Source organism: Candoia aspera, chromosome 2 (assembly GCF_035149785.1).
Source record: "Candoia aspera isolate rCanAsp1 chromosome 2, rCanAsp1.hap2, whole genome shotgun sequence".
Taxonomy (NCBI): Eukaryota; Metazoa; Chordata; class Lepidosauria; order Squamata; family Boidae; genus Candoia; species Candoia aspera.
Window position 1 is genome coordinate 163,743,087 of NC_086154.1, and position 20,683 is coordinate 163,763,769.

At 44.9% G+C, this 20,683-nt stretch overlaps 1 protein-coding gene across 5 annotated transcripts in view; it reads left to right on the plus strand.

The window, feature by feature from the left end:
• ZNF384 (zinc finger protein 384) overlaps positions 1 to 19,836 on the plus strand; it is a 33,937-nt gene extending 14,101 nt beyond the window's left edge. For 3 of the 5 annotated variants that reach the window (XM_063294683.1, XM_063294686.1, XM_063294685.1), the window contains 5 exons: positions 12,844 to 13,068; positions 13,617 to 13,799; positions 14,634 to 14,712; positions 15,741 to 15,899; positions 16,085 to 19,836. In XM_063294683.1, coding sequence (XP_063150753.1) covers positions 12,844 to 13,068; positions 13,617 to 13,799; positions 14,634 to 14,712; positions 15,741 to 15,899; positions 16,085 to 16,390 — 952 coding nt within the window. In that variant the 3' untranslated portion in view covers positions 16,391 to 19,836. Of the gene's footprint in view, positions 1 to 12,843; positions 13,069 to 13,566; positions 13,800 to 14,633; positions 14,713 to 15,740; positions 15,900 to 16,084 lie in introns of all 5 variants that reach the window. The other 2 variants (XR_010067294.1, XM_063294684.1) reach the window with 2 other exon arrangements.
• The last annotated feature ends 847 nt before the right edge of the window (positions 19,837 to 20,683 follow it).

Sequence of the window (20,683 nt, forward strand, 5' to 3'; positions counted from 1 at the left end):
TAATGAAAAAAGGTAACCACTTGCCAACTTCCGAGGAAGAAATGGGGAACTGAAGATGACTCCGCCAAGAGCAGAACCGACAGCTGTGGCAGAATGAAGAGCTAGTGAATGGACTGACTCTTCGCAATTCCTCTCCAGACAAGGAGAGGACTTGGGATTGCCTACAAGTGCTCCAGACAGTTGCTCCTTGTGAGGAGACTGCAAGACAGCAGTCTCTGGAGGGTTTAGAGCTCTGGGAGATGAGAGAATAGCCATCTTAACCCAAACTGCAGTTGGCGCCTTTTCAGAGGACACTGGCTTCCTTGTTTAATCACCTTTGGAAATTGCTTGTTAACTGTTTTTTGGCTATTGAGAACCTTTGGAACAACAAGTCTGAAAACACCTGGTGGGTTTCCTTTAATCCTTAACAAAAGATGTTTTAAATACAAATCTAAACAGCAAAAGGATGTTTAGAACATTGATTTTGGAAAGTTACAAACAAACTAAAGGTCCAGATGGATTTGAAATAAAAATTTGAAATTAAGAATCCTTCCCGTGGGGAAATGCTGTTGTTTTGAATTCTTAAACAAATATCATAGGATGGGACTTTGAAGGTTGGCCACTAGAGGACCAGAAGGAATTAAAGATTACAATTAAAGGAGAAGAACACTTATATTTGTCTTACAGGTAGTCCTTGACTTAAGACCACAATAGGGACCGGAAAATTTGTCATTAAGCGGTGTGGTCATCAAACAAGGCATCATGTGACTGCATCCAATTTTACAACATTTTTTGCAGCAGTTGTTAAGAGAATTATGCAGTTCCCCATTGATTTTATTTGTTGGAAGCTGGCTGGGAATGTTGCAAATGGTAATCATGTGACCCCAAGACGCTGCAACCATCATAAATAACGCTGGTTGCCAAGAACCTGAATTTTGATCACTTGACCGCGGGGATGCTGCAACAGCCATAAGTAACTTTTTAAGCACCATTGTAACTTTGTATGGCCGCTAAATGAATGGTTGCAATTCGAGGACTACCTGTACTAATACAGAATGGAGCAAAGTACTTTAATATTGGATGATATTTGTGAACAATGGATTCAGAAGTTAATTTTAAGGGTTAATTTTAAGGGTGTCTGTCATTATAGACTGTGTTTAAAAGATATTATAGAAAAGGAACAAGTTTTACTGGACAAGACTGAGATTGATCTGAAAGTGGATTTAAAAATTACAGACTACAAGAATGACGTGTAAAAAGATACTACACTGGATATACAAAAGAAACTGGCTGATGTCTTAATAATTAAAAGGAATATACAAATAACAAACCAAAAGAGTGATCTGGATAACTTTCCTATATTGGGTTTTGTTGTTGTTTATTTGTTTAGTCGCTTCTGACTCTTTGTGACTTCACGGACCAGCCCACGCCAGAGCTTCCTGTTGGTCGTCAACACCCCCAGCTCCCCCAGGGACGAGTCCGTCACCTCTAGAATATCATCCATCCATCTTGCCCTTGGTCGGCCCCTCTTCCTTTTGCCTTCCACTTTCCCTAGCATCATCTTCTTCTCCAGGGTGTCCTGTCTTCTCATTATGTGGCCAAAATACTTCAGTTTTGCCTTTAATATAATTCCCTCAAGTGAGCAGTCTGGCTTTATTTCCTGGAGGATGGACTGGTTTGATCTTCTTGCAGTCCAAGGCACTCTCAGAATTTTCCTCCAACACCACAGTTCCAAAGCATCTATCTTCCTTCTCTCAGCCTTCCTTATGGTCCAGCTCTCGCAGCCATATGTTACTACGGGGAACGCCATTGCTTTAACTATGCAGACCTTTGTTGTCAGTGTGATGTCTCTGCTCTTAACTATTTTATTGAGATTTGTCATTGCTCTTCTCCCAAGGATTAAACGTCTTCTGATTTCCTGACTGCAGTCAGCATCTGCAGTAATCATTGCACCTAGGAATACAAAGTCTTTCACTGCTTCTACGTTTTCTCCCTCTATTTGCCAGTTATCAACCAAGCTGGTTGTCATAATCTTGGTTTTTTTGAGGTTTAGCTGCAAGCCAGCTTTTGCACTGTCTTCTTTCACTATCATAAGGCTCCTGTAATGATTGCCTATCCTAAAACACTATCAGACTCATGAACAGGTTCATAAAGATATCTGATTTATTAAAGAATAGTATGCAGGATCACAAAGAAAGCTGAGAATGGAAAAAGCACGCCAAATGCAAACTAAAAAACCCTCGGTACAAACGAGATCCCTCCCCCCGTAGAATCTTCCCAGGCTCACAATCCCAGGTGCTCCTAGCGGCTCCTGATGGTCCGCGGGAAAAGTCCTTGAGTACACCACATAACCCAAACACATTCCAGATACAGAGCTTGGCACAATGTTTCACAGCAGCTCCCTCCCACCATAAACGCGCATCAGTACCATGGCATGTGAAAGGTTACGATGTACAGTGCACATTGAAACAGTGAACATGACATACCGCCCCCCCAAAAGAACGAAAAGTCTAAGCGGCAGGCTTCAAAGGGTAAGCTAAGTGGAAACGGTTAACTAAATCAGGAGCATTAACGTGGCGAGCAGGCACCCATTCAGGATGAGGAAAGTGTTTCCAGCGAATGAGGTACTGGAGGGAGCCCCGAAGCTTGCAAGAATCAACGACCTCCTTGACTTCAAAGTTTGTTGCCCATCAATCATGATCGGAGCAGGAGGAGGAGGGTGGGGATGCCATTGGGAAGATTGGTGGACAGGCTTGAGCAGGCTGCAATGGAAAACAGGGTGCAAACGTTTCAAATTGTGAGGCAAATCCAACTTAACAGTAACCGGATTGACAATACCAACGATAGGGAAAGGACCAATGAATTTGGGAGCAAGTTTTTTCGATGGCTGTGGGGACTTTATAAATTTGGTAGAGAGATAAACCTGATCCCCAATATTGAAATCATGTTGCATAGAACGGCGTTTATCAGCCTGGAATTTGTAAGCAGACTGGGCATCAGCCAAAGCCTGCTGAATTACCAGCCAGGAATCAGCCAGCTGAGCAGCCCAGTCAGAGGCAGAACAGGACTGAGGAGTTGTTTGTGGCAGCTCAGGAATGGGAACAAAGTCATGACCAGAAACCACATGAAAAGGGGTATGCCCAGTGCTCTGATGGACAGCATTGTTGTAAGCCACCTCAGCAAAGGGCAACAGTCAACCCAGTTGTCTTGATGGTAATTTATGTATGCCCTTAGGAATTGTTCAAGGGTAGAGTTCAAAACCTCCATAGATCCGTCAGTCTCAGGATGCAACGATGTGGACAATGCCTGTTTGGTGCCAATCAATTTTAAAAATGATCTCCAAAACTGGGAAGTGAACTGTGTCCCACGGTCGCTGACCAAACGGGAGGGGCTACCGTGGAGATGGTAGATGTGGATGAGAAAGAGGCGGGCCAATTGTGGGGCCGACGGGATGGACACACACGGAATGAAATGGGCTTATTTGGAGAAAAAATCCTTTACAACCCAAATGACAGTTTTTTCTGACTGGGAGGCAGGTCCACAATAAAGTCCATAGAAATCTCCTCCCAGGGACGGGATGGGCTGGCTACTGGCTGCAGGAGCCCCTGTGGCTTACCCCCTTTCCGCTTTGACATGGCACAAACAGGACAGGAAGCAACATAGTCTTTCACATCACGCCTTAAAGTTGGCCACCAAAATTGACAGCAAACCAAATGCAAGGTTTTGACAAAACCAAAGTGTCCAGCAAGTTTGTCATCATGGGAACGCTGCAAGATATCAGCCCTCAAAGCTTCAGGCACATAAAGGCGGTGTTCCACCCACGCCGGACCATTTTCAAAGGAAACATTGTCTCTATTAGCTAGCAACCAAGTGTCAGATTTCAGTGCCTGGAGAAAGTCCTTTTGTAACTGACAAGGAACTTGCATTTTCCGCTTCCCAGACGGAGCTGGGGGCGGGGGTCTCTGCGCACGGGTCTGGCTCCGGGTGACAGCAACCAAACCCGGTTGTGGTTCAGTGAGAACAGTCCCAACTATATCAGCCAGGTGGTCAGAGTTCTGAGGCAAACGTGACAAAGCATTGGCGAGGAAGTTTTTCTTTCCTGGAATAAATTTTAACTGGAAGTCAAAGCGACTGAAAAATTGAGCCCAGCGAATTTGTTTAGGACTAAGACGCCGGGGGGTGCGGAGGGCTTCCAAATTCCTGTGATCAGTCCAAACCTCGAAAGGGCATTTAGCGCCTTCCAGGAGGTGACACCAGGCTTCCAAAGCAGCTTTTACAGCAAAAGCCTCCTTTTCCCAAACATGCCACCGGCATTCCGTTTCAGAAAATTTTCTGGACAGATAAGCGCAGGGCTTTAAGTGATTTTCAGAATCTTTCTGTAACAATATAGCCCCAATTGAGAAGTCAGAAGCATCAACCTGGACCACAAAGGGGTGGTCAGGATCGGGGTGCTGTAAAATAGACTCAGCAGTGAAAAGGGTTTTTAACTTTTCAAATGCTGCCTGGCATTCAGGTGTCCAATTCAGCACTGCCCCAGGATTTTTCACCTTGCGTGTCTCTCCCAAACCCTTGGTACATAGTAAGTCAGGATGTCATGAGTAAGGATGGTGAGCAGGGGGCTCCCATCCAGACTGTCAAGCGCATGCGTAGCACTGAGGAATTGGTCAGCCATTCAAAGAGACACAGATCGGGACCGCCTTAACCTTTGGGGTTTATATGTCTGGGTTTTCCCACGCTTCTATTGCAATAAATATTAGAGACCAGTTCCTTGTCTCAGCGTGTTTCCTGGCTGTTAGGACAAGTAAGGGGCAAAGCAATCTCAGCAAATCCCTGGATAAACTGTCGATAGTAATTACTGAACCCTAAAAAACTTTGTGATTGCCTCCGGGTACGGGGGAGTTCCCAACTTAAAATCGCCTGAATTTTTTCAGGGTCCATCTCAATGCTTTTGTCAGATACCCTATAGCCTAGATAGTCAAGTTGGGTTTTGTGAAATTCACATTTGGAAAGCTTGGCATAGAGTTTGGCATCTCTAAGCTTACTTAACACCTGTTTGAGGAGGCGTTCGTGTTCCTCCTTGGTTTCATTGTAAATGAGACCATCATCTAATAAACCAGGACCCCTTTAAACAAATGATCATGTAACATTTCATTAATCAATTGCATGAAGACCCCCGGCACCCCTGCTAACCCAAAAGGGAGGACTTTGTACTGAAATGAACCCAATGGGCAATTAAAAGCAGTTTTCCATTCATCTCCATCTCGTATGCGGATGCGAAAATAGGCTTCACGAAGGTCGAGCTTGGAAAAAATCTTGCCCTTGGACAAATGGGCTAACATGTCTTTCATTAGAGGCAGAGGATATTTGTTGCAGACCAAGACGGAATTTAACCCCTGATAGTCTGTACAAAGTCTAAGTGTGCCATCCTTCTTTTCCCGGAAAAGCACAGGGGCCCCAACTGGGGAATTTGCAGGTTCAATAAACCCCCTTGACAAGTTTTTGTCAATAAAGCACAGGGGCCCCAACTGGGGAATTTGCAGGTTCAATAAACCCCCTTGACAGGTTTTTGTCAATAAAGTCCCGCAATGCCTCAAGCTCTTTCTGAGTCATTGGATAAATTTTCGGCTTGGGCAATTGAGCATTGGGAACCAACTCTATTGCACAGTCAGTTTTTCGATGGGGGGGTAGCTGATCCGCTTCCATTTCCCCAAAGACGTCTGCAAAGCCTTGCTATCGATCTGGCAAGCCTTCTAAATGTGTCAAGCTAGGGCAATTGCATGGCAATTGCAGCCCTTCCAACCCCCACACGTGAAGCTCTGTCCGCTGTAGGGGCTTGGTAAAACCCATCCTTAAAAGTCAGAGTTCTGTGTTCCCAGTTTATATATGGGTTTCAATAGGTCAACCAGGGAATCTCTAGAATTAGCAAGGGATTGCCAACAGGGGCCACTACAAATTTTAAAGATTCACGGTGGCTGCCTATTTGCATCGCAACAGTTCCAGTGAAATGGGTTGCCCCACCCCCCACCCCGGCCATTGAACCATCCAACCGTGTAAAGATCGAAGGCTGCTGGAGGGGAAAGCTAGGCAGGTCCAGAGCAGCAACCAGATCAGGGTGAATCAGACACCTCGAACACCGAGAGTCAACTAAAGCCCAGACCTCTGTAGTCTTTGTGCGGGAGCCCGATTTCACTTTTACTGCTAGAGTTGGACAGTCAGCACTCACCATGGCATTTTCACGCCCATCCTCCTCCACCTGCCTGCAGGTGCTCTTCATGGCAGGTGGCTGGCATTTTCCGCCGGCTCCTTAGAGTCATCTTCAGCCTCTCCCGAGAAGTAGGGTACTTCTTCGGCGTCGGCCGCCCCCTTGGCTGCCGTCATCCGGTCTCCAGCCTTGACTTTTGGGCAGTCAGCTGCTCGGTGTCCTTCCTTTCCACGTGAGAGACACTGACCCTTCGCATAGCGCCGATCTCTCTCCTCTTCCCAGGCTCTGTAGCCTGGCCGGGCAGCAGTTGTGGCACTTCGGGGTCCCCTCATGGTGGCTGGTTGCCTTTCCGGTCGCTTGGTTTGCATGTAGGTATGCTGGGCATGCTCAGCCTTGCCGGCCAGACAGATCCATTCATACAATGTCTCTGGGTCATCTCTGCACAACGCCCAACGCAGGACGTCCCTATTGAGTCCCTCTTTAAACCGTTCTATTAAGGTAGACTGGGACCAATCGGTAATTTTCCCAGCTAAAGCCTTAAACTCCAGGGCATAATCAGCTACAGACAGTTGGCCCTGGCTAAGATCCTTCAGTGCCCTTTTAGCTCTTGCTTTGGCTAGCGGATCTTCAAAGTGCAGCTTTAACGCCCACATAAATTCCTCAAAATCCTCAAGCTCAGGGGAGTCAGCCTCACTTAATTGAACATACCAATCAGCCGCTTGTCCCTTCAGCTCGTCCCTTCAGCTTGGTGGCAATGGCAGCTATTTTAGCCTCTTCGGAAGGGAAACAGGGTCCAAACTGTTTCATATAATTTTTTGCATTAGTGAAGAAGAAAGACAACTTAGTTGGATCCCCGTCAAACTTGACAGAAAAGTCTTTCACCCCCGCTCCTGTTGGAGCTGAATTAGCGGCTGTTTGAGTGGTTGGGCCCCAGATTACAGTAGTTCTCCTGTCTCAGGGTGGGGACACTGATGGGCTCTGCGGGGTGGAGAGTCATCCCAACTTCGTCTCTGGCCCCGCTCCGTCGGTGGTCCGGGTGAGGCGATGGAGGATGATTGCGTGGAGCTGGAATCTCCTTCGCACCTCGACTGCCCCCCCCCCCCCCATGACAGAGACAGGGCTTTTAGCATGAACTCCATCGATTCTAATTTGGCCTCTACCACTCTTAGCCTTTCAGGGGTTTGAGATACCTCCTTCCAGGATGCCTGAGACGTCCCTGGCTGGGGTTCTCCCATTTCATCCCAGGTGATTAACTCTGCGAGCGATTCGCTGGGTGCCGGTTGCTTTGGTGCTCTCCCCTCTTCGGATCCCTCTCCCTCCGGGCTGGAACTCAAAGGCTGCCGGGAAGCTGAAGGTTCTGGGGTGAGGCTCCGTTCTTTGCTCCTGACCGTTGACTCAGGCATCAAGCTAGTTGGCTCCTCGAGTCTCCCGGTCGTGGGTTTGGCTTTGGCCATCGTTAACTGTTTTCCCTCACAAGAAACTAGCCTTGGCAGGAGCTAACGATACAACTTTGGGGTGATTCTCAGCTTTATGTAATGATTGCCTATCCTAAAACACCATCAGACTCATGAACAGGTTCATAAAGATATCTGATTTATTAAAGAATAGTATGCAGGATCACAAAGAAAGCTGAGAATGGAAAAAGCACGCCAAATGCAAACTAAAAAACCCTCGGTACAAACGAGATCCCTCCCCCCGTAGAATCTTCCCAGGCTCACAATCCCAGGTGCTCCTAATGGCTCCTGATGGTCTGCAGAAAAATCCTTGAGTAGACCACATAACCCAAACACATTCCACAGATACAGAGCTTGGCACAACAGCAGCTCCCTCCCACCATAAACGCACATCAGCACCATGGCATGTGAAAGGTTACGATGTACAGTGCACATTGAAACAGTGAACATGACAGCTCCTCAGTTCTTCGCTTTCAGCCATCAGAGTGGTATCATCTGCATATCTGAGATTGTTAATGTTTCTTCCAGCGATTTTAATCCCAGACTTGGATTTCTCAAGCCCAGCATGTCGCATGATGTGTTCTGCGTACAAGTTGAATAGGTAGGGTGAGAGTATACAACCCTGCCGTACTCCTTTCCCAATCTTAAACCAGTCCGTTGTTCTGTGGTCTGTTCTTACCGTTGCTACTTGGTCCTTATACAGATTCCTCAGGAGGCAGACAAGATGACTTGGTATCCCCATACCACTAAGAACTTGCCACAATTTGTTATGGTCCACACAGTCAAAGGCTTTCAAGTAGTCAATGAAACAGAAATCGATGATTTTCTGAAACTCCCTGGCTTTTTCCATTATCCAGCGGATATTGGCAATTTGGTCCCTAGTTCCTCTACCTTTTCTAAACTCAGCTTGTACATCTGGCAATTCTTGCTCCATGAATTGCTGAAGTCTATCTTGCAGGATCTTGAGTATTACCTTACTGGCATGTGAAATAAGTGCCACCGTTCGATAGTTTGAACATTATTTAGTGTTCCCCTTTTTTGGTATGGGGATATAAGTTGATTTTTTCAAATCTGATGGCCATTCTTGTGTTTTCCAAATTTGCTGGCATATAGCATGCATTACCTTGACAGCATCATCTTGCAAGATTTTGAACAGTTCAGCTGGGATGCCGTCGTCTCCTGCTGCCTTGTTGTTAGCAATGCTTCTTAAGGCCCATTCAACCTCACTGTTCAGGATGTCTGGCTCTAGCTCACTGACCACACCGTCAAAGCTATCCCCAATATTGTTATCCTTCCTATACAGGTCTTCCATATATTCTTGCCACCTTTTCTTGATCTCTTCTTCTTCTGTTAGGTCCTTGCCATCTTTGTTTTTGATCATACCCATTTTTGCCTGGAATTTACCTCCGATGTTTCTAATTTTCTGGAAGAGGTCTCTTGTCCTTCCTATTCTATTGTCTTCTTCCACTTCCACACATTGCTTGTTTAAAAATAATTCCTTATCTCTTCTGGCTAACCTCTGGAATTTTGCATTTAATTGGGCATATCTCCCCCTCTCACTTGCCTTTTGCTTTCCTTCTTTCTTGGGCTACTTCTAGTGTCTCAGCAGACAGCCATTTTGCCTTCTTGGTTTTCTCTTTCTTTGGGATGTATTTTGTTGCCGCCTCCTGAACAATGTTGCGAACTTCTGTCCATAGTTCTTCCAGGACCCTATCTACTAAGTCCAGTCCCTTAAATCTATTCTTCACCTCCACTGCATATTCCTTAGGAATATTAGTGAGCTCGTATCTAGCTGATCTGTGGATCTTCCCTAATCTCTTTAGTCTGATCCTAAATTGTGCAATAAGAAGTTTGTGATCTGAACTACAGTCAGCTCCAGGTCTTGTTTTTACTGACTGTATAGATGTCTGCCACTTTTGACTACAAAGGATGTAGTCAATCTGATTTCGGTGTTGTCCATCTGGTGAAGTCCATGTATAAAGCCGTCTCTTAGGTTGTTGGAAGAGAGTGTTTGTAATGCAGAGTGAGTTGTCTTGGCAAAATTCTATCAGCCTATGTCCTGCTTCGTTTTGTTCTCCCAGGCCATGCTTACCTGTAATTCCAGGTGTCATCTGACTGCCCACCTTAGCATTCCAGTCTCCTGTGATGAGAACGTCTCTTTTAGGCGCATTGTCCAGTAGGTGCTGCAGATCCTCATAGAACTGCTCTACTTCAGCTTCTTCAGCATCTGTGGTTGAGGCATATATTTGGATCACTGTGATGTTAGATGGCTTGCCCTGAATTCGAATTGAGATCATTCTATCGTTTTTTGGATTGTATCCAAGCACTGCTTTAGCCACTTTACGATTAATTATGAAGGCTACTCCATTTCTTCTGTGGTCCTCTTGTCCACAGTAGTAGATCTGGTGGTCATTTGATGTGAAGTGGCCCATTCCAGTCCATTTCAGTTCACTGACGCCCAAAATGTCTACCTTTAATCTTGACATCTCACCAATAACCACATCCAATTTGCCCTGGCTCATAGATCTTACATTCCAGGTTCCAATGGTGTGTTGATCCTTAGAACATCGGATTCGCCGTTCACCACCAGCACTGTCGGCCGCTAGCCGTCCTTTCGGCTTTGAGCTAGCTGCATCATCACATCTGGGGCTAGTTGAACTCATCCTCTGTACTTCCCCAGTAGCATTTTGACCATCTTCTGACCTGGGGGTCTCATCTTCCAATGGTATACCAACATGTCTCTGGTTGTACTGATCCATTTAGTTTTCACAGCAAGAATACTGGGGTGGGTTGCCATTACCTTCCCCAGGGATCGCCTTTAGTCTGACCTCTCTGTCATGACCTTCCCGTCTTGGGTGGCCCTTCACGGTTTAGCTCATGGTGTCACTGAGGTGCTCAAGCTCCAGCACCACAACAAGGTAACGATCCTTTGCTGAAGATATTGGGTTTACAAAAGTAAATTGTTAAAGTTTTAAAGAATTTTGTGAGAAGGGACAAAATAAAAATGAGAAGAAATCAAGTTCTAGGACATTATTTGAAGGAATTAAAGATCAAGATTGTTAAAAGTAAAAGGAAGGAATATAAAGTTGGTTTATTTGATCAAGGTTAAAATAGATATGTTGTTATCTCTGGTAACCCTTAATAGACTTTTGCTGATTGGGATTGAACAACAAGTTTTTAAGGATTTGTTTATAGATAAGAGATGGGATATGGGAAGAAGAGATCATTTGTTACTAAAATTGTTTATACTTGTGATGAAGGAGAAAGTCATTTCTTTATATATTTCTATTCTTTTTCTTTACTATATTCTTATTCTTTCTTTTATAGTTTTCCTTCTTTTCTTTTTAGATTTTTTTATCCGGCCTTTATTATTTTTTTATAAATAACTCAAGGTGGCAGACATACCTCATACTCCTTCCTCCTCCTATTTTCCCCACAGCAACAGCCCTGTGAGGTGAGTTGGGCTGAGAGAGAGTCACCCAAAGTCACACAGCCGGCTTTCATGCCTAAGGTGGGACTAGAACTCACAGCCTCCTGGGTTTTTTTAACTGCACTTTCTATTTTTTCTTTTTATTCTTTTATTTTTTTTAGTTTGTATTCGTTTTTTTTTTATTTGTAATGTTTAATAAAATTACTATAGAAAAAAGGTAACCAGTTAACTGCCCAGAGTCACTTGCTGAGATGGGTAGCTATATGAATCAAATAAATAAATAATCACTTGTTAGCATTTTCTTTAATATTACCATTAGTTTTTCTGCTATTATTTAGCAGAAACAGTTTCCATAATCTCAATTCCTGCTGGGTGCATTTTCTTTCCCATGATTAGCCCTCACAAAGAATTTGTCTTGTCCCCTTTGGGTTGAATTAGATCTGCCATCACTTAGATTTTATTATATTTGATATTTATATTTATTGAGATTATTCTGATTTTATTTAATTTTATACTGTTTTACTGTGAACCACCCAGGGTCCCCCGAGTGGGAGAGATGGGCGGTAATAAAAATATGATAAATAAATAAAGAAAGAATTTCATTTCTTGCCTGCAGAGATAAGTGAATAAGTTTGAAAGTTAGGGTTTTGTTAAAAGTGAAACGATTTATTTACAAAACTCCAGCGTGAATGATGATATATTAATGTCCTGCTCAAAGGTTATGAAATCAAAGGAGTGACGTTGGGAGAGATACTTGCAGAGAGACTGAGGAGGTCAGCCCTGGAGGCAGTAGAATAACTACATGACACAAGGCGCCTATGTGGACTATAAATTAAAGAAACAGCTAAATGAATTAAAAACAAAACTATACTTAGAGAGGATTTCCTTTAAAAAAAATTGGAGACATATTTTGGTAAGGGAAAAGAAGGGGAAAAAGGAAGGAAATTATTGAATGCAGGAAGGATAAAATAATTTTAAATAAAAATAATTTAATTGGTAGGCTAGGTTATATAGCTTTTGGAATACACACACACACACACACACACACACACCTCTACATACCTTATATGAATACTTTCTCCTAACACTTCCAGACTCCGGCTAGCCCACAGCAATAAAGTATTTAAAAAACAATGAAATGTTCACATCCTCCATTATATAATTGAGGTGCAAACTGCCTGAGTTGCAACAAGTACTTCCTGAAAAAAATATGATGGATTTAGCTGGTATTAACAGTCTCTAAAACAAAGATGTATAATCTGAAATACCTGTAAAGGTTAGAAGCAGAGATGAGCATTTTGAACTAGAAATGTTAGTGTGCTGGCTGGGGATTAACAAATTGTAGTTCAAACATCTTGAAGGCATCAAGTTGAGCAAGATGCTATAGGTTAAGTTTCAGATTCTATAGTTACTAAGAATTAAGCACAAAATACTTTTAAGGCATGGATATGTCTTCCCTGGTACTTGTCATAGTTTCTTTAGTTTGAAGGAAGATCGACTACTCCTAGCCTGATAGTCTCCAGATGTGCTGAGCTACTACAGTACTCTTAGCATCCCCAGGCAGGGCTAGGGTAGGGAAGGCTTTCCCAAAAGAACTGTAGAAAATGTGAATCAATTTTATTCCTTTATCTCTTAACAGAATTGGTTGGACTGGGACATGGGCAGCCCCTTCTTTCAAGGGATAGGATCTTTCCGATCAGTTGCGGATGATCCTGGGGACATGGATATTTGCCTGCCCTTGAGTGACTCTGTCTCTTTCCCCCTCATCCTGGTCTCAGGTGCCGGATGTGTTCCCTGACATTTTACTCCAAGTCAGAAATGCAGATCCACTCCAAGTCCCACACCGAGGCAAAGCCACACAAGTGCCCCCACTGCTCCAAGAGTTTTGCGAACAGCTCCTACCTGGCCCAGCATATACGCATCCATTCAGGGGCCAAGCCCTACACCTGCAGCTACTGCCAGAAAGCCTTCCGCCAGCTCTCCCATCTACAGCAGCACACACGGTAAGGGCTGATGAGATTGCGGTGGGGAGACATCCATGGTGCATGCTGTCAGGATTGTAGCATGAGGCAAGTGCCCACAGGGAGACTGCTCAGAGCATCTCAGCCATTTCCTGCCAGTTGGTCCATGCTTACATTCGTGCAGAGAGCGGAGGGGCCTCTTAATGTACGCTATCTGGTCCTTTACCAAAGAACAGTCTGTGAGAAACTTGAGAGGCTACTGAGCCGTCAAAGACAGGGGTTCTGATGATCTCTGGGGGACTGAAATCTGTAGGTGCAGGGCTCCCCACTTCACATCACAACAACACTTGCTGAGCAGCTCCTTCATCCTGCTTCCCCAGCCCGGGGTTTCCCATACACACACTCCTGCCACCGCCGACTCCTCTCTCTGGCCTCCTGGTCTTGCACTCCCCTTTGTGGAGTTCAGCACAAGAATCCCACTTGGTTTTCCTCCACTGTAGCGAGACAGCATGGTACCATTCCTCATGTTGTCATTGCTAGCCAGCTGGCGGTCATGTCCAACTGCTGCCCCTGCTCCTCCTCTTCGGCAGGATCCACTCCAAGCTCCACACGGCGATTGTCAAGCCACACAAGTGCCCTCACTGCTCCAAGAGCTTCGCCAACACGTCCTACCTGGCCCAGCACCTCCGCATCCACTCGGGGGTCAAACCCTACACGTGCCGTTACTGCCAGAAGGCGTTCCGCCAGCTCTCCCACCTACAGCAGCACACACGGTAAGGGCCAAGGAGGCTGGGGGCCCAGCCTGGCCCCCCGTGCCGTCAGCATGCACCGTTTTGGAGCACACACGCCAAGCATGCAGGGAGAGGGTGGGGGATGTAGCCGGCCCTGCCAACTGGGAAGATGTGGCCCACCAGAGGAAGGAGTGGGAGCTGCAGAGGAGACACTGACCATGCCAGGGCAGAAGCGAGGATGTATTGGCCTGGGGGGACCCGTTTTTACTCCCCCTCCAGGGGGTCACAGAGAGAGAGAGAAAGAGAGTGAGCGAGAGAGAGATTGAGGCAGGCATGGGCTAGAGGGGAGTGAGCTTACAGGGACTAAAGAAGTGGCGGACCGTATAAGTGGAATGCATGACAACATTCCTTGATATTTTAGAGGATAAACAAACAATTTCCTTAGTTATTTCGGCCAGGCATTTTGTGTGTGTGCGTGAGAGAGTGAGCACATTCTTTGGCACGGTGGAGGGCAGAATTAAAAGAAGCAATTTCAGTTTGGGCCAAGATCCTGTTCTCCAGTCCTTTGCCCTGGTGCTGCCACAGGTGGCTGCAGTAATTGAGAGTTTGCCTCTTGCCTGTGCGCCGCTTGTCCCTCTCCTTTTGTTTCTGCATGCTCTTGCAGGCTTTCCTCCTGAGCTTAGCTAGCTAAGCTGGACAAGGAAGGAGGTGGCATGTGGCTTGATCAGAGAAATGAGGAAATAAATTGGTGAAGGGTGGTGCATCTCTTGCTTGCCCAGCTCAGCTGGAGGGCATCTTCAGAACATCTGGGAGTGGGTTTCTATGCTGACTTTTCTTCTGCTAATCTTTCCTTTCCATCTATCCTTTTCATAATAGGATTCATACTGGAGATCGGCCCTATAAATGCGCTCACCCTGGCTGTGAAAAGGCCTTCACACAACTTTCAAATTTGCAGGTAAGGCTTTAAGCTTCCTCGAGGTCAGTCTGTAAGGTAGCATACTGTTGATATCCAGCAACTTGCAACTGTGGTTGGAGAGCACTGGGGTGGCAATAGCCTTTTATTTAAGCATTTGCCAGAAGAAATTCCATGCAGGTGAATCTAAAGGACGTGCGCCCAGTACTGAAATGTATCAGGTTGCTTCAGAACAGATGGTGTTTTCCATCCCTCCTCTGCCAGAGTTCTATTACTTATCCAGGCTGAAAATTTGTGGACTTATTCATAAGCTGGGGAATTTGGGGGAGGGAGGGAAACCATCACATTTTAAGGATGTTGCACTTAACTCCTCTTTATTTCATTGGGATCAATGTTGAATTACCAATAGTCAGCATCCAATCCATAGTTATCAGTAAGAGTAAAATGGCTCAATAGACAACTTTGCTAAGGCCACTGCTCAGAAATTAGCATAGGATGTCATTCTTAAGCCAGATCTTAATTAAATATGCTGTTTTAGGTCTTGCTTGCTACCTTCAATATGCAGATTTGTTGCCAAGAGGAAGCAGGGTGGCAAGCACAGCTATACTGTACTGCTCAACATTAATAGCCTTTAACAACACTAACACTTTATTTATTTAATTAGTTGTTGATCTGTTTGTTTAGCAACAATAAGCTCACTGATCTGGCTTTGTTTTTATATTAAGTTGAAGTCTATGTGAGTGGCATTTGAGTCAGCATAGTGTACAATTTATTTCTCTATTTGGGAAGGTAAAACAGATGTAGTCTGCACATTTTGGACAAAAGGCAAGATAAAACCAAAACAAATGATAGGGGGTAAGTTACCAGCTTGGAAGATACATAAACACACATGCACACACACAGACGTGTATGATTTTTATTTAAGAAGTAGCATTATTAGACTTCTGAAGCATGAACAGTAGATGGTTTCTGATTTCTGTATCATGACTAATATTGGGGAGCAGGGCAGGAAAAGACTACTAGATTTAGTTTCAATTCACTCCCCTTTTTCTCACCTCCTACCACTCTAGTCCCACAGAAGGCAGCACAACAAAGACAAACCCTTCAAGTGCCACAATTGCCACCGAGCATACACTGATGCCACCTCGTTGGAGGTTCATCTAGCCACTCACACAGTGAAGCATGCCAAGATTTACAACTGCTCCATGTGCAATCGGGCCTATACCTCGGTAAGCACAACTTAGTTGAAAGGGAGATGACGGGAGGACCGGTTGGCTACTGTTAAATCAGAGGAGAGCTCTGAAAACAGATTCCTGCTGTGTCTCATGGGTGTGCACCATCCTCTTAGGGTTGTGGAAGAGTTGGTTGGTTGTTTGCATCCATGACTTCATTTTGTGCCTCTTTTCCACTGCAGGAAACATATCTGATGAAACACATGCGGAAACACAACATCCCTGACCCCCAGCAACAGGTGGCTGTGGTCCAAGCCCAAGTCCAGGCTCAGTCACAGGCGTCACAGCAGCAGCAGCAGCAGCAGCAGCAGCACTTCCAAGCACAGGGCGGTGGAGCAGCGGGGGGTCCATCCGGAGACAACCTGCCCAATCCCCCCCCACAGTGTTCTTTTGACCTTACCCCTTATAAAACTTCAGAGCACCACAAAGACATCTGTCTGACGGTTAGCACCAGCACCATCCAAGTGGAGCACCTTTCCAGCTCTTAGGGACCTTGGCTGAAGAGGGGAGTGGAAAACTTCTCCTGCATCATCTGTGCCCAAGGGCAGTTCTTTTGTGATGGCCTCTCCTCACACAGCAGCTTATGACAGCTTCCCCTCGGGGGAGGGAAATGGGGATTGTATCTGTTTAGTGGCCACTCCTTGGCTTTACCATTAGTGCCTCAAGAGGCACAACCTCCCCCTGTAAATGGGGGGCAGAACTCTCTTTGTGCAAGAAGAGGGCTCCTCCCTTTCAGCAAGCCTCTCTTGTTCATTAATGGAAACCCCCACTTTCTCTCTCACTTGATAAGGTATCCAGCAGAGATGAGAAACAGAGGGGATACCAGTGGATGAAAGGGGCTTCAGCAGTGACTGATTGCAGGTGAATGAGGGCGTGCAACTGGGAGTCTTCTCAAGATTCCCTTTGGGTGTAGACTGGAGATCGGACCCCTCGTTTTGCCTTCCCCCACCCCCTCTTTCCTGTGAGCTGGAGGGAGGAAGGATGGTTGCTCCTGTTCTAGGTATCAAATGTTACCCGGCTTACAAAACCCTGAAGATAACAGGATGTTGCTGGTGACTGACATCTGTGTCTGCATAATCCATTACTGTAGGGGGCTGTGGAGGGTGGGGTGCCTAATCTTTTCCCAGCCAACTTCAGGAAGAATTAGTGAGGGATGGGAAGGTGGGTACTGCAGCTTAGAAACTTCTGTGGTTTAACCTCCACCTGCTGCAGGCATCAAGTCTAAACCAAAAAAAAATCGCCTAGTGGTAAGAGTGCCAAAATGAACCCTCCCCCCAAAAGAGAGCTGAGGGTTGTTTTTCTGTCTTCACTCCCCTCCCCCCCTTTGCCCCATAAATGCAGTCTGGAACCCAAGGCTCAAAGGAGATCTTTGGGGGGAAGCCCCTGGGGAAGGGAACTGCTGAGCTACTTCTCTCTATGTGCGGCCCAGATGCTTCCTTCACTCTCCTCCTTACCAAGCCAGACTGGATATGAGATGGCTGTAGTGTGGTGACACTTGGAGAGCAAGAATCAGAGGAATCTTCCAGGGGGTGAACAGTGGAGAAGAGGAGATGGTGGAAACTATCACTCCTGAACTGCAGAGAGAGACCAGTTAGAAGGGAAAAATTCCCAAGCAACAGACTCGAGCCCTCTCCCCACTTGAATTTATATATAAATATATATATATAAATCTATATACAGATAGTTGGATAGATATATCTATTCACACCTCAACCCCATCCAGCCTGCTCTGTCCTTGCTGTAACTGTTTCTATCCATGTTTATAAAACTGCATTATCCTTGCACACTTCAGTCCTTGATTTTTAGCCCTCATACTCAGTTCCTATCTTCATCTTCAAAGTATTTTCCCCTTCTTGCTTTAATCTTGTAGTTTCCTGTTCCATCATTTCAATATTCTGGTTATCACTTGGTCCACAGAGGCACAAAAAGACGCCCCCAAAATCTAATTGGGATTTAAGTGGGAAAAAATGTCTCTAGTAGGCCTGCAAATACTGTAGATTAAGGGGTGGAGGAACTCTTATTTTCAAATATTGGTGCATAAAAACAAATCGGTTCAGGTGCCTTTTCAAACAAATGAAGATTCTGCCCGTTGTTGGCAGTAGATGGATACCCAAGGCAAGAATATGAGGTTTGCTTGTTCTTCCCTCAGTCATGAGAGAGATTGTCTAGCAGAAGCAGGGCAGACTGCTTTCTGTGCAAACTGCACTGCTTTCCTGTGTGTTAAAAGCAGCACTGTGTGAAGACAAACTCGTAAGTGACTTGATAATCCCACACAGTTTGGGATGGACCAGGACTGATGGATGTTCCTCCTTCCTGCCTCCCCCCTCCAGCCCACCCAAAGCCCTACTGAAATCTAAAAGGTGCATAAACATTTCAAGATTGTGCTTTGGCTGCAGGGATTATGGTGAACTTGAGTGTGTGTGCGTGTGCGTGTGCTGTTTCTATGTTGGGCATGGGTATGAACTTTGTGTGTGCATGTGTCCCTGCACTTTATGTGTACATGCACGTCTGGCAAAATCCTGCACTTCCTTTCCCTCAGGGTATGAATTTTCTGGACCACGTAACACGTCCACGATCATTGTTACAAGCATTGTAAGAGCTACAAGAGTTGTCTCCCGTGCTTTCTGAGTACAAGGCTGACAGAATGATGAGAGTGAGCAGACCTTGATTCGGGGTTGTAACTGGTGGTTATGTGCTAATTTTTCTAGCTTGGGTACACTTGGCAGAAGATCCTCACATTCAGGAGAGACATTGATTTTTTTTCCAGAAGCTTCCTTTTTTGTTACCATACTAATGGCTTGAAGGGCCACGTAAAATGAAACAGGGAGGGTTCTTTTCCTGACAGGGCAGTGGAAAAGCTAAGGTTGGGGGCAGGCAATAACTTTTTATGAATCTGCACTGAGAACACTGCTAATACTTGGGGCACACATAATCTGTACACCTTTGCTAGTTATGTCCTCTGGTTAACAGGTCACTCCTGCACAGGAGAATGCATGTACAGTGCATATTGGTGTGCTTTCATATACTTAATTTGGGTCTGTGAAAGATGAGAGTTACACCCTTCAGTACTTCAAAAGTGAGAAAAGTGTATCCGTCACCTTAAGAACAGGGATAAAGAGTGAGAGTATACTAGAGCCACCATTCTTGCCTGCTCTAAGGTTCACGTTAGAACTGTGAGCATGCAGCTTCTTCCATGAGGATAAAACGTAAGCGCCTGACATGTCACATTTATCCTTCACTGTGCAGATTGTGAGGGGCCGAGAATATTGTCCTCCACGGGCCATTGGCATGGAGATCTGTGGCCACCATTCGCTCTTAAGCAAAAGCCTGAGGGAAATTGCCACATCGGTGACGGAAGTTAAAATGTAGGAATACACCGTCAGGCTGAGTTGGTGGGGAATATAACGATAGCTTGCCTATGTGGGAAGAGACTTCCTTTTGCCCATATCTAACATGAAGTTTTTTGGATCAGTATTCTGACTTCTAAGCTACTCCAGAGAGGAGATTATAGAAAAATGAAGCTTGGGTGATAGAATTCCACAAATTTCCTTAAGGTGGTAGATAAAGCACTTTTCCACAGATGCAGTGTTAAAGATAGCCAATAGACACCCCCCCCCCAAGTTAAGAAATGCCAAATGATGTTGAGGCACATTGGGCAATGTTTGTGCTTTCCTCAATTTCCCATCTTCAGTGAAGAGGACTGGCCACTGAATGTTAAGGAGACAATTCTGTTTGCTCTTACCTTTTCAAATTGCCACATTGGTTCAGTGTGGGTAACTTTCAGCTGTTCTTAAGAATCTTTCATATTGCATTTCCCAGAGGAAGGGGGGTATTTTAAATTTCCAACCTTAATATTGCATTAGAACTTTTTGTATTTAATTTCATTACTTTTTTTAAAGAATAAATTCCAAAAGCCCTCTTAATGTTAATGAAACTGTGTTTGTGCGTGTGGTTAACCAATTACAAAGCATGATAATAAGGTGGTTATAAGTGAAGCATCCTCTATGTTCAAAGCCTACTAGAAATTTTTAAAATGTATGCTGTTCAGGCCCACATATTTTCCTGAAAACTGGATGGCCAGATCTTTGTACACTTTATTAACTATTTCCTCTTTTCCCTTTCCCTTCGTACTACTTCTAAAGTAGAAGTGACTTTATTGTCAGATTGAGGCTACTCTCTGCTGTATATGTGGATGCTCTGTTCCCGGATCTCTTGTCTTGCCCAGATCAAGTATCTTGATTCTCTCCTCTTGCTTTTTTCCCCTTGAACTAGTCTCTTGCCCATCCACCAGAAAAGCATGGATTTGTGGGTGTTTTGCTGTTTCCTGAGAAACACCCAGGTTTGTATGGATCTTGTGATAATTAAGATTATGGGCCTGGGTGGCCAGAATTCAGCCCATACTTTGTATACTTTATAATTGTATATGTTGCCCGTCCTATATCAAGGATGGTTCACCAAATAGATTACATCAATTGATGTAACAGTTGAACTAACTAATGTACCAATTCAGATGAAACTACAGTAGCAAAAATAGCAGTAGAAACAACCCATTCAAGTCATATTTTTTAAAGCTGGGGACAATAAAAATATCTTTGCCTAGACTTTCACCAAGTGTCAGGCAAATCTCTCAACCTGTGATGAGAATTCCAGAAATGTAGCATCACATTTCCCATTTATCTAGCCTTGGAAGGCAAGCAAACCACAGAAAAGTTTTCTAAGAGAATTGCAGTAGGCAAGCAAGTTTATGAGGCAGAAGATACTCCGGTATGTCTCATGCCATT